Below are 13,777 nucleotides of genomic sequence, written 5' to 3'. Positions count from 1 at the left end.
TCCTGTTTCAGAGAAAGTACCGGGTACTCAATCCCATTCCATGAAGGCATGTTCTCATCTGTGACAAAGACATGCAAATGTGTACAACACGAGGTATATAAACATGTAAATTACATGAAGATGTTACACTTTGATTGCATTGCAAGATTCTGTAGACTGCAGTGTATGATAAATGGGATATGCATACTGTGTGTCAATTCAATAGTCTATGACTACAGTATGTTTTCTAGACTAGAACATATATCTACACTGTATTTCTATTTACAGATTCACATTCAAAACCATCTCAGTTATAAAGAGATTTGCTTATTAAGTTATAGTTGGTAGAAAATAGCAGTTTTGGAATCAGGATGTGATTCAAAATAGTCTATCTTTAATTTTGAAGGCACCCTTGTGACTGTTTTTGCTGGATAGTTACTAGGGTCTACATTGTATTCACTTGAATACCACAATCTCATCTTTATAAAAAAAAAAAAGAAGAAGTAGAAATATTGGTACATAGACAATAGGTCTGTGAGACATTGCAAATGCATAGCCACAGTAAAGACCAAAGGCATACCGTATGTGCGTGCAAATAAAAATCAGGCTGCCAGGCATACAGCATTTTGGACCCTACAAGAAGGTGCAACCTTTGACCTTCTGATGATTGGTAGGGCAGCCTTCTGGAAGGTACAACTGTACCAACACTGAAGAGGCCTTTGGTACCTCTTCAAATAAAAAAAAAAAATAATAATAATAATAATTTCTGTTGCCCGTTTTACCAGAATGCTACTAAATACCCTTGAAAAGGCGTTAACCTGCCGCAAACTGGGTCCGCTTCTCGTTCTATTTTAAGACCCTAAAATAACATTCACACTGTTTCATCATATTGAAAGTTATCAAATCAATGTCGACAATGCGGAAAGGGGACATAGATTCACTACTAGACCTCTAACAATTAAATTTAGTTAGAATTAAGAGTATTAACAGTTAGATGTAGATCTAGACCCCGGTCTAACGTGTTAGCTAGATCCCAAAAACACTCTGCAGTCAGAGTCTAAACTTGCGTTAACGTTTTAGAAGAGAGCGAGAGAGGTTAGACTAGTAAATTTACTAGTAGTAGTAGTACACTACTCACTAACTAACCTCTCACGTTTTTTAACCCATTTAAAGAACGTGATCAATCTTTATAGAACACTTACAGCGCTTGATCACACAGGTATCACAATCATGCCCAAGTTCACTGAAATGTTTCACTCCCAATAGATCACAGTCGTTGACGTGTTTCGTTCTCTATAGTCCTACCGTGTATGTACGGACGTGGACGGGATACGGAGCGTCTCTAGCAACATCGACCCACAACACCAATTATGTAATACAATCACGCATGCGCAGTTTGTCTAAAATTTCTCCGGCTCTAACAAAATGTGTCAAAAATTGCAAAAAAATTTGATTCATGAATAATTTTTGAATGAAACGAAACAGACTAAAAATATATAATTTCAATTCTGATATTTATATTGAGGGTATTTTGATGAATCATTATTTTTCAATCCACTCTTATCATTTCACAATACCAATTACTCATGGAACAATTTCTTCGGCCGCTGGCAGTGTCTAGTGCCGAATTCCGAGAATAACACCTGGAATTTTGTCTTTGCAATCCAGTATCAACACTAACGTAGAAAAATCTGCAAGCAAAATGATCAGACTACCTCTTGCAACCTTTGTTCGATCATCAGTAAGTTCAGTTTTCTGCAGATAACTGCACACACATCTGTCTTCTTTACGTAATACGTGTTGAGTGTGCAGTCCCGTACCTTCAAATCTATGTAGTGGAATACTCGCAGAGTGATCAGCGCAGCGCGCAGCGCTAGATAAATTCATTTTTAAATTAGAGATCTAATTTACCTGCTATTATCTCACCATGAGTGCTGCTTTTATTGTAATTCTCACAGGCATACTTTATGCCACGACAAACCCTGATCCATCGTAAGTTTAAAATCCTGGAGTTTTCCCCTTTCCTACACAAGATCAGTTCGGGAAACCCACTCACAAGGGGGGCCCCTCCTTATAAGTAACCCGTCCCCCTTATAAGTAACCCCGTCCCCCTTATAAGTAACCCCCGGGGCACCCCTTATAAGGAGTCTCCACGCTTTTTTGCAATGCAACGCGAAAATGAAAGGACTGCGGCAATTCGCTTGATTATGTCCATAAAGCTTCACAAGTTTCCTAGTTACGAAATTTTAGCAAAATCGGTTTGAGGCATCATATCTAAAATCATGGATTTAAATGCGATGTCAAACGACCCATGCGAATGCTGAAATGCGAGCGATTACTGGCGCGAGTGTCGCCAGGCGCGGCGGCGCGGCAATGCTTGAGTGCAGACGTGGCGACTGAGTACGAAAGTCTCCGTACTCAGTCGCCATGTCTGCACTCAAGCATTGCCGCGCCGCCGCGCCTGGCGACACTCGCGCCAGTAATCGCTCGCATTTCAGCATTCGCATGGGTCGTTTGACATCGCATTTAAATCCATGATTTTATATATGATGCCTCAAACCGATTTTGCTCAAATTTCGTGAGTAACTAGGAAACTTGTGAAGCTTTATGGACATAATCAAGCGAATTGCCGCAGTCCTTTCATTTTCGCGTTGCATTGCAAAAAAGCGTGGAGACTCCTTATAAGGGGTGCCCCGGGGGTTACTTATAAGGGGGACGGGGTTACTTATAAGGGGGACGGGTTACTTATAAGGAGGGGCCCCCCTTGTGAGTGGGTTTCCCGAACTGAGATACCATGCACAACCCAATACCTAAATAAAAAGCAAAAACAAAACGACAATCTTTGTCTTGATCATTCATTCGACTAAATTTACATAAAAACCGTTTCAGCTTCTCACCCTCTGCTCAGCGTTGTAGCTGTTTTTTCTTCTTCTTTTTTTTGATGACCATAATTATAACGTGGTTTCTGACGCACTCCTCAGTCACCTTAGATGGATAAAGTAAAACGCTGAAAATTTGTACGTAAATGACCTTCCTGATGTGTTGTTAAGTGGCAGATGTGAAGTTAAGCTCTTTGCTGATGATACCAAGTTGCCATCATTTGTAGTTGACAGCCCATCCGTGAATAGTTTCAAGTCTAACCTAGAGATGTTCTGGAGTCAAGACAAGAACAAATACAACCCGGATGGGATATTTTTTTGTCCATGTTGTAATATTCTGCACAGTGCCTAACTAAAAATTATTAATGTCATGTAATGTCGGCACCGAGAGGCAAATAAGTTAAGTCTAATATGCCCACATCCAAGGTATGTTATCCAAGGTGTGAAAGTGATGCACACTTGGTTTGGACCTTGGACTCGGCTCGGTCTCGTCTGTAAAATTTAATGGTGCACACCATAGACTATGCAAGGGGGTCTAGTCAAAATTTTGATGCACATCCGTAATTACACAAACAATTTTTGCATGCATTTCATTCAAGTGTTTTCATTTTCTTTTTGCTTCGTAAACATATTTGTAAAAGTTCCAGTTCAGTCTCATGAGTCTGGGAAATCCGATTTAGATGCAAGGCTCCCTCCCCGATCGCGCAGTGCTCATTAGGCCTCCTCTTCACCTCATCCATCTCACATCTGGTATATTTATAATTTACATGGCCTTAAGTTGGCACTGTCTGTGATTTTTTGTTACACATGATATACACACACATGTCCACTCTCCATGATGAGAAGAATAAAAATTTCAATCTACTAGTATTTGTTTTGATTAAAACTGGATTTTTCTCAAAACAAATAGATTCTTTTCTTCTTCTCATCATGGAGAGTGGACGTACATGTCTATGTAACAAAAATTCACAGTGCGAACTAACTATACGCAGCCCTGTCACTGTACACAAGTTTCGCGACAGGGCTGTGCCTACTGGAGGCCACGCAATCTCCAAATTCCAGGGCTCTGACATGATTCTGAATTTATTACACCATATTTGTTACCGGTACTCGGACTTTGTAGGATGAAAACTTGATCTATTTAGCTTTCGTCTTTTGCTATCGATATTAATATACAGAATTTACAACTTACCAAAAATGAAGATTTGCATATCATATACGCTCGCTCAGTAAATGGCAGTGATTCGAAATGTAACTTTAGTCCCAGCACTGCAAAAACAATGGGAAAAGGTGGCGCTGTTGACCGTGCGGGCGAGAAATGCAGCGTGCGCATGGAGCACCGTGGTTCCAGCCTCGAATTGGGTTATTGCAAGATGCATGTGCACTGCTATGCGGCGCTCTATTATCTTTGCGCACAATTTTTGCATCGTTCAAAGCTGGGGCCTATGTATTCTGAATCGTGCTGCGACGATAGTCAGCTTTCCGGTTTGAAATTGCAATTTTTGCTCAGTTTACGATACGTGAGGGCTCCCTTATGGACTAATATATCATGCTTATAGTCCATGGATGCATTTTTATTTTTCACGTGAGTAATTCGTGAAATTTGAATTGAGAATGTAGGCATTTTCAACATCAGCAGTTGCATTCAAAAGTGTTGTGGTCTTGTAGCTGTGTTTTAAGGGGTCTCTGAAGATTGGTACATCGGCAGCTCGTCTGAGGCCGTGCTGGCGCACGGGGACGCCGTGCGAAGCATGGCATCTATTCGGGCTACAGTGTGAACTTGCGACCATTTATATCAGATGTGAGGTGGGTGAGAAGTGAAGAGGAGGCCTCATGAGCGCGGCGGGGAGGGAACCTCTTAAGTACCCCGAGGTGCTCATGAGGGGGAGAGTGCCCTGTGAGACGGAGCCCCCCTCATGAGCGGATTTCCCGGACTGAGTTTCCCTTACCATTACACTGTACATACTGTAATAAGTCACTTTGAGCTCTGCCACAACAATCAATCCATATTCTGTGTAATCCATACATGCCAGACTGTGCGTCTGTGTGTGTGCCAATGTGTGAAAGGCATGCCTTGTGTATATATGTGTTTCTTGCTTGGTTGAACGCAGTACATGCAGTTTCCGTTCGATAAAGGAATCATAGTGTCTTTTACAAGCAGAAAACAAACGACTGTTTGTCATTAAATAGACTTAATTAGTAATCAAAACAACTTCATGGTTCAGAGAAAATTAAAGTTCTGTGGAATTTTTGGAAGTACGGTATCACACAGTTTTACCAAATATGAAACCACAAGAAGCTTTTAGCTTTGAGATTGTCAAGTGTAATGGTAATCTGAAAATTTTAAGCGACCTGACTACAAAGGGTTTTATTTTGATAATACATGTTTACATTTGATATACTCCTCCCACTCAGTGTATTACACTAGTAGTCAAATTCCTATTGTGCACCTACTTACTTTCTTTTACAGGCTCGGCAGCTGAGGGCGATTCATTCAAGCAGTGTGAAAGCTTCTGATCAGCTGTTTGTGGTATGTAGTACAGACATTGATCACGTATGTCTAAGGTCAAATATGTCATGCAAGTAGCATTTCAAGTTTTTTTATGCCAGTACAAGAATTGTTTATTTGTGTGTGTGTGTGTGTGTGTGTGTGAAGAATGCAGAAAAACAAGCAAAAAACAAGTGCTCAATAAATTTGGTGTTTACTTTATGTCTGCTACACCGCTCGAAGAAGATGACATTATCTGCAATAAATGTAGCACTGATAAACCAGCACTGATATGCCTTGACTGAGTATACATATGATATGCTTGCAACCCGTTTGTACCTCATATTTCTTATTTTCCTACCAACAGCACAGAGATTCAGATGAAAACAATCCCAACACACCATTTGAATTTACACCAGAAAATATGAAGGTAAGTCACTATCTACACGGATATCAAAACCACTTTGATAAATACATTTGACAGAGACAATTTATCATGTGCAGTGCATCTTTGACGCTTACATTTCTGCTAAAATCTTTGCCAGTTTAATGTCGATAGCTTTCAAGTATATTCTAACTATTTGTAGAATGTTGTCTGCTAAATTGCTGAAGATTTTCAAAGCTATGTATTTCCCCAATATTACATTAACATAAAAGTTCCTGTAGATAAAACCTTCATGGTCACAGTGATCATTACCTTTCTCCCTAAAATTTGTAGGAATCTTTAAAACACGTTTTTGGGATTTGCATTTTCTGTGTGCAAAATACTATACCATAGATTGAATGCTTTTACATAATGGGATATTTGTGAGTTGTGTTTTTTTATTGTGTCCTTGCAAAGGCTGTTCATTTCAGAGTATCCATACACACAGCAACGAAGATGTTGTAGGTATGCAGCGTTTAGCTGATAGGTGCCAAAAGATAAGACAGAATGCAAGTTTTTAAGCAGCAGTACTGTGATTATCAGCGAATTGGATCTATAAATCTTCCATGAGGTAATGAAGATTGTGAAAGAGTGTGTGTTACCACATAATTGTATGCTAATTTGCACAGAGCACTTTGGCTAGGCAATAGCCCCCTTGCACTGACTCATTTAAAAGAAAAAGGAGATAAAAGAAGATATTGTGGAATTATTTGACTTACACAGCTGACAATCTGAATAGCTGAAACTGGAATTGAAAGAACTGTAGCAAGATTATGTGCATATTGGAGAAGTGGGCTTTTGAATATTAGATTGTACAAGGTAGATGATTATCATTGTGAGAATGAGTTCATTTTCTTTTTCTGTATTTTGTTTGGCTAAGCAATTTCTGCCACCATTATCTTTTTTATCTCTAAGATTTGCCCAGATGAGAGAGAATTTTATATTAAAATGGTATTGCCACTCCCAAGTGATTTTATACAAATATGAAGTTGTATATAATGTTATACTTGCTTGAATATTTGCAGAGAGTAAATGACATCATAGCCAACTACCCAGATGGTCACAAGGCAGCAGCGGTCATTCCTGTACTGGACCTTGCACAGAGACAGCACGGCTGGACACCCATCTCCGCCATGAACAAAGTTGCAGACATCCTGGATATGCCAAAGATGAGGGTGTACGAGGTCGCCACCTTTTACACCATGTTCAACAGGTAGGGGTCTCTTTTTCCAAAAGTATTTTAGGGTTCATGTTGTTGTTTTCAAGTATATGAACAATTTGTTGATGGCTGATGGCAACCAAAAATATGTTGTAGGCAAACTTTACAACAATTATCAAAATCAGGAGGCCTGGTGGGAATTTTCCAGAACAAGCCTGTGGTGATTCTGTAGTTTTTCATTATGTCATGTCATGTTGTTGCCACATTCAAACAATGTATGTTGAGGCTACGATATTCATAATTTGACAGCATATTAGAGGGATATTTTCAGGTCCAAGTGTCCTACATGTAAATAGGGAAATGCACATTTTTAGCTCACCAGAGCCAAAGGCTCAAGTGAGCTATTGCGATCGCCCTTCGTCCGGCGTCCGTCGTGCGTCGTGCGTTGTGTGTCGTGCGTCGTGCGTAAACTTTTTACATTTTCATCTTCTTCTTGAAAACCCCAAGACTGATTTTCATCAAACATGGCAGGTAGCATCCCTAGGGGGTTAGGAACTCAATTTGTTAAAATGGGCACCATGCCCCACCCAGGGGGCCCTCAGGGGGGCCCAAACCCCATAAAATTAAGGAATCTGTAAAAATCTTCTTCTCTAGAACCAGAAGTGATAGAGCTAAGTTAATACTATGACTTAGTACATTGATGACTGTAGTTTCAGGTTTGTTCATGGGAGAATCAGGGGTGCCCCCCTTGGGACCCAGGGGAGGGGGGTGAGGAGGGGTCCTAGTGGGGCCTAAATTGTACATTTTTATCTTCTTCTTGAGAACCCCATGACCCATTTTCACCAAACTTGGCAGGTAGCATCCCTAGGGGGTTAGGATCTCAATTTGTTAAAATGGGCACCATGCCCCACCCAGGGGGCCCCAAGGGGGCCCAAACCCCCAAAATGAAGGAATCTTTAAAAATCTTCTCTAGAATCAGAAGTTATAGAGCTGAGATAATACTATGAGTGAGTACATTAATGACTGTAGTTTCAAGTTTGTTCATAGGAGATCCAGGGGTGCCCCTCTTGGGGGCAGGGGGGGGGGGGGGGTCAAACTTGGCAGGTAGCATCCCTAGGGGATCAGGATCTCAATTTATCAAAATGGGCACCATGCCCCACCCAGAGGGCCCCAGGGGGCCCCAATCCCCCCAAATTAAGGAATCTTAAAAAATTTGGGCCCTTATTGTACATTTTCATCTTCAACTTGAGAATGCCTGGTCAAATTTTGGTAGAGCTGTGAATAATTTAGATTAGTGACTGCGTGAAAGGTGAACTTGCGATACTCAGGTGAGCGCTAGACCCGCGGGTCTCTTGTTTTATTTGAATCTAATATTAAAATGAAGATTCACTTACATTATCTTTTACAATCTCACAAAATATCTTTCACTATCCATTGCATGGACTGGTCAGTGTACACTTCAGGTTACTGAATTCAGCAAGACGTTAATGCTAGTGTTTCTTTCACTCCTTGTAACTGCTGACCATCTCCTGTCTTTCTGTGCTTTCAACTCTAACGAGTTAGCCCTTTTAGCCCGTCTGCTTGTGCTGCTGCCAGTAGGTGCTTGCTGCAGTCTTTTCTCTATCCTTATTCAAAGGTTATTCACATTGGGAGGTGTTGCAATGCCCAGTGCAGAGAGATGATTTGTTTCATTCTGATCCACCCCACCCCCCTTCATTTCTTTGCAGGAACCCCGTGGGCAAGTACCACATCCAAATCTGCACAACGACACCCTGTATGCTGCGAGACTCTGACTCGATTCTGGACATCATCAAGTCAAAGCTAGGTAAGGTTTCACCAAGTGAGAGATTTAGTAAGCTTATCAGCAGCACTCTACTTGTCCCTTGGTCACCCGTACCATGGTGTATACTTTGAAGATATGTTTGGTATACTGTATACATGTAGGCTGTTATTTTTACAAATGAGGAGGTCATGGACATTTTTGCATGATGTTGTTTTCACAAATCGACACAGAGGCCTTCATACGTACACTACTACCGCAGGGCGTAGTGACATTTTCGGGTGTTGTTCAATTCGCAGTCCAACTGTGATTCCCGGAATTCGCGAAAATTACCCTTGCGAAATTTAACAGCTTATACAGTGTTTTACCTCTTGAGTTACAACAAAATGTATCTCTTGTATTGAGATCTCTCTGAGTTCAGATTATTTTCCCAGTTGCACGGAGAGGCTTATATTTTTATGATGTGCCAATAATGCGATACAATTTTTAAAAGCTGGGAATGACTCTATGCACGAATAAATAAAATCATTAAGTTATGTCAGCAGTACTGATGAATGAAAAATTCTGAATTGTAGATAACTTACGGTGTTCAACAGGATATACCCCCATGAATCAGAATCTGTGTGTAACTCCAAACTAAAGCGATCCCAAACTTTTGTCCTTAGTTTTTTTCATTGAGCAATGCCTGTATCTGTCACTGCTACAAATTATTTGTCTTATTTGTGTCCTTTAGTGTCTTTGTACAGATGATCTCGGTCCCAGTCCCCCCACCCCCCCCCCCCCCATGATCATCCATTTTACATTCTTATCTCTTGCGATCACCCCCTCACTACCAATCCTGTCATGTTGCCAATCGTTACTTGGGCAAAGCATTAATTTGAAGCAAAACTGCATGATTATAATGTTTGCTGCTCCCTCTTGGTCTTCAGGTATCAAAGTTGGCGAGACGACAAAGGACAAGATGTTCACTCTGACTGAAGTAGAGTGCCTCGGAGCCTGTGTGAATGCACCCATGGTTCAGATTAACGACAACTACTACGAGGACTTGTCAGTGAAGGACATGACAGAAATCATTGATGATCTCAAGGCTGGCAGGACGCCCAAGGCTGGACCAAGGTTAGTTAAAGAAAAAGAAGACGATCAGTTTTGAGATGTGATAATGAAAAGTCCTGTGTTGCACTGGGAAGAAGCCCTGCCAGAGACTATGAGCTGTTCTTCTTGGACTAATTTCTGTAGGGAAGTGAGACTTTCTCTTGCTTAGTGTTTTGGAAAGGCTTTGACTGTCTTTTAATGAATGCAAAAAGGGTATACATAAGACCTTTTAATGTAACCAGTGATCAGTAAGAGAACTGTGTGAGCAGTAGTGTTGATCGTTTCACGAGTGCAAATGATTTGGTTCCTAAAAGCTGAGCTTGTGTTTCTTGTTCTACTCACCATCACTTTGTAGCCCTTGATATGAGATATCTTTGTCTGTGCCACGGGCATAGTGATAACACACTTGGCTGGAGGTCAAGAGTTGTACTCTTTTGAAAGGAGTAGCCATTTGTTTCACAGAGAGCTGTTACAGGAGATTCATGGTGTGTGTAAGATGATTCTACTGCAATGCAGGGGGCATTTCAGTTAATTACAAGCGTCTGGTAATATTACGTCATGGGTGCAAACTTGCTGAAAACCAAGAAATATCAGTTAATGTCAGTATAGGGATCACTTGAAAGTACCTGATAGTTCTTAATGAGCAAAAAAAAAAACCCTGAACAGCTGAACACTTATATATGAGTGATGCTGTAATTTTCATGCTAAATCTAATGGAAATGAGGAGCGTGTGGATGCTGCTGTGAGTTTGACATTGTTAAGCTATTATGCAGATAGAATTTTCAACCATGAAAAAAAAATTGTGCACATGTCTTCTTTTTGATAGGTAATAGAAGCAGTAGTTACACTGATGATACTGGTAATGGGAATGATGATGATTCAGTGGACTCCCTTTATAACGAAGTCCTCAGGACCAGCAGTTTTCTTTCGTTATGTCAAAATTTCGCTACAATCGAACAAATAACAATAAAAAAACATAGAGAGGATATAGTTGTGGCCTGAATTTTAGCTTTGTTGTAACCAGAATTTTGTTATAACCATGCTCGTTATAATGGGAGTGCACTGTAATAACAAAAGTCATTATAATTTTGGTATGAATGATGATAATAGAAGTATTATAACTAATGATGATAAGCCTAACCACATTGAAACATGACAATATCTTTTATGATATGGCCAATTTCTTTATTCATAGTTGTGATTAAATTATTGAAAAAGATGTTGCAATGTGATGATTTGCAGCCTAGGCATATGGAAATTATGGCAATGTTGATTGTGATATCTGACAACTAGCATCCTATTTCTTTCTCTTACCAACAGGCGTAAACGCTTTGCATCGGAACCAGAGGGCGGTCTGACAAGTTTGACGGAGCCGCCCAAAGGGCCTGGCTTTGGCGTTCGAGATGATTTGTGAAATGGAGATATTTTTATTGTTAAATACTAATTATAGATATGTATGTTTTGAATGTCAATAGCCTGTGATGTGTGGAGAAAAAAGAAGTTTCTCCCTCACATCTGTAATGTCTTTGCTCTTTTTCGTTTGAGTATTAGACAAAATGTTACAGGATAAACATGACTAGTGTTTTTGTTTTTAAACAATCATTTGTCACATTTTCCCCTCTACACTACTTGTGAGCAGATATCAACATTGTCTGACCACCCCATTTGCAACTCCAGTTTGTGTGAAATTTCAGTGAGTCGCACATTATACATAGCTTGCAGTTTTGAATTGACATTCTAAAATGCAATGTCCAGCTTTGCTTAGGATCAGCCCAAGCACTTGGCTTATTACCATCTGGTAAGAGTTGATGTTCTTGAATGTGGAATCCCTTAAGAATTCTGGCTAGGATACTGTTTAAGCTGTTACTTTCGCCTGAAAATATTTTCGTGAATGAGGAGGTCACAGACATTTTTGCAAGCTGTTTTTGTGATTTTGACCTCAAGGCTGTCATAAATGCACTGATGCCTGTCAGTTCAAGATATTTTTGTGTTGTTAATCTCGGTCCAACAGTGATTGGCAGATTCACAAAAATTAAACCCTCATGAAAATAACAGCTTATGCAGTAGTCTACGCCCTGCTAAAACTAGGGAATGCAAATGGCTTCCAGGAGCAATATGTCAAGGTCTTGATCAGCAATGTACCAAAAACTTGTCCAGTTTAGTTCAGCTTGTAAGCTGGCAGTTATTTCGTAAGACCCCATTTTCTTGAGGGGCTTTTTGAGCCAGAGGAAAATTTGAGTGTGGATGGCCTACTGTATTGAAGATACTGCCTCAGGGTTGACAGTGGTGTGTAATAGGATGTTTCAGATTATGTGTATTTATGATTGTTTGGTTAGAAACAGTCAATTGGTGCATTATCCTGCTTATGGCATTTCTTTCTTTCTCTCCTATTCCTCACTGGCAAAAATTTCCTCCTTGGCTCACTCGATACTGTGTGCATATGTCTGCCATTATCTGCCAGAATTTGTAGAGAAATACCCGAATGTGACGAGTCATGTTATTAAATTCTGATATGCGATATGTGAATTCAAATTGATGCGTGATTTTTGTCTGTTTATGTTTCCTTGTGTCTGCACACACTGTCATGTTTGGCTGTACAATATTTAGGTAACCTAAAGAGAAAAAAAAATTTGAAAGAAAGTGATAGTGTATTCAAAAGCTTATCTCAATCATTCAAAATATGAGCAAAGCTAGGCAAGGAAGGACAAAGCTGCTCTTTTGAGATAGAGAGATGACAAGGGTGCCATCATAAGGGCAAATTGCAGTTTACTCTGTGTAGATTTCCTTCTCTTCTTTTGGTTGAATTAGTTCAACTGCATGATATATCGAGAAGGTTACATTTCTGTATCCCATGTCTTGATTCTTATAGAATGGTCTGGATACATGTGTTTAAAAAGACTCCAAATCTCTCTCTCTCTCTCTATATATATATATATATATATATATATATATATATATATATATATATATATATATATATATATATATACATAATATATATTCATGTATGCATGTATATATATTTTTTCCTTTTCTTTTGACATATGTAGTAAGTCATCATGAATGCACTATACCAGATTATATATACAACAAATGCTTAACCTAAGTGCACTTTTATTTCACCAAAGCTGAAGGCCGAGGTGAAATAGAATTGCACAAAAGCTCTTTATTCATTTGGAGTACATACTGGCACAAAAAAATAACTATTCATCATACAGTAAGAACTTGTCTTTCCAAGGGTTTCAATATACACTGTATAAATATATATATACATATATATATATAAACACACAACACACACACACACACACATATATATGTATATATATATATATATATATATATATATATATATATACACACACACACACATATATATATATATATATATATATATATATATATATATATATATATATATATATATGGTCAGTTTTACGGTAAAGGGTGTAACTTTCAATTTTTAGCCTTTTGGCCCACCCTGAACACATAGATTTACAGATCTCAAAGATTTTTTCCCATGTGAGTCACCTTATGAGTAGCCACCTTGGGTAGCATAATCAGGTCCAGGTATTGATGCGTTTTGTTTTGGCAGTCAAATATGTACCCTAAAAATGACTATTTTGTTGCATTGAAATTTATATAACATTTTTTAAATGTTAATAATTTTCTACAGCAACTGCAGAGATCTAATTTTTTATGTTAAATGCATAGTTGTATGGTCAATTGAAATGACCAAATTAGTTTGGTTTGTATCTGGCACTTTGTTTTAGAATACTATGACTTCAAATTTGAGGTTTCGGAGGCTTCATTTTCCGTTAACAATTGTTTACAAACTTTGATGAACAGTAATGATCAGTGGATGTGTTTTGGTTACTTTCTTTTATGCTGAAAATAGTAAGGTACAGCTAAACTTTAGACTTACATCAAAGTTTACATGATTCTAGGGCTATTTGAAATTTTGTGAGAATTTTAT

General features: G+C 39.1%; 1 protein-coding gene across 1 annotated transcript; it reads left to right on the top strand.

The window, feature by feature from the left end:
* Positions 1-1,579: 1,579 nt before the first annotated feature.
* LOC139731600 (NADH dehydrogenase [ubiquinone] flavoprotein 2, mitochondrial-like) lies at positions 1,580-12,312 on the top strand. The gene is made up of 7 exons (XM_071642489.1): positions 1,580-1,720; positions 5,329-5,388; positions 5,714-5,776; positions 6,796-6,983; positions 8,657-8,754; positions 9,639-9,825; positions 11,122-12,312. Exons 1-7 carry the CDS (start codon positions 1,682-1,684, stop codon positions 11,213-11,215), a joined length of 729 nt encoding a protein of 242 aa, XP_071498590.1. The 5' UTR covers positions 1,580-1,681; the 3' UTR covers positions 11,216-12,312.
* The last annotated feature ends 1,465 nt before the right edge of the window (positions 12,313-13,777 follow it).

Source organism: Diadema antillarum, unplaced genomic scaffold (genome assembly GCF_040938485.1).
Source record: "Diadema antillarum isolate AM-2024a unplaced genomic scaffold, OU_Dant_1.0 seq00000382_RagTag, whole genome shotgun sequence".
Lineage (NCBI taxonomy): Eukaryota > Metazoa > Echinodermata > Echinoidea > Diadematoida > Diadematidae > Diadema > Diadema antillarum.
Note: the sequence above shows the minus strand (reverse complement) of the source record. Positions and strands in the feature narration are given on the sequence as shown.

Excerpts from the sequence above, each read along its gene's own strand:
- LOC139731600 (XM_071642489.1), top strand. The coding sequence starts at position 1,682 with ATGATCAGACTACCTCTTGCAACCTTTGTTCGATCATCA. Across the intron at positions 1,721-5,328 it reads CAACCTTTGTTCGATCATCA|GCTCGGCAGCTGAGGGCGAT; the intron begins GTAAGTTCAGTT and ends TTTCTTTTACAG. Across the intron at positions 9,826-11,121 it reads ACGCCCAAGGCTGGACCAAG|GCGTAAACGCTTTGCATCGG; the intron begins GTTAGTTAAAGA and ends TCTTACCAACAG.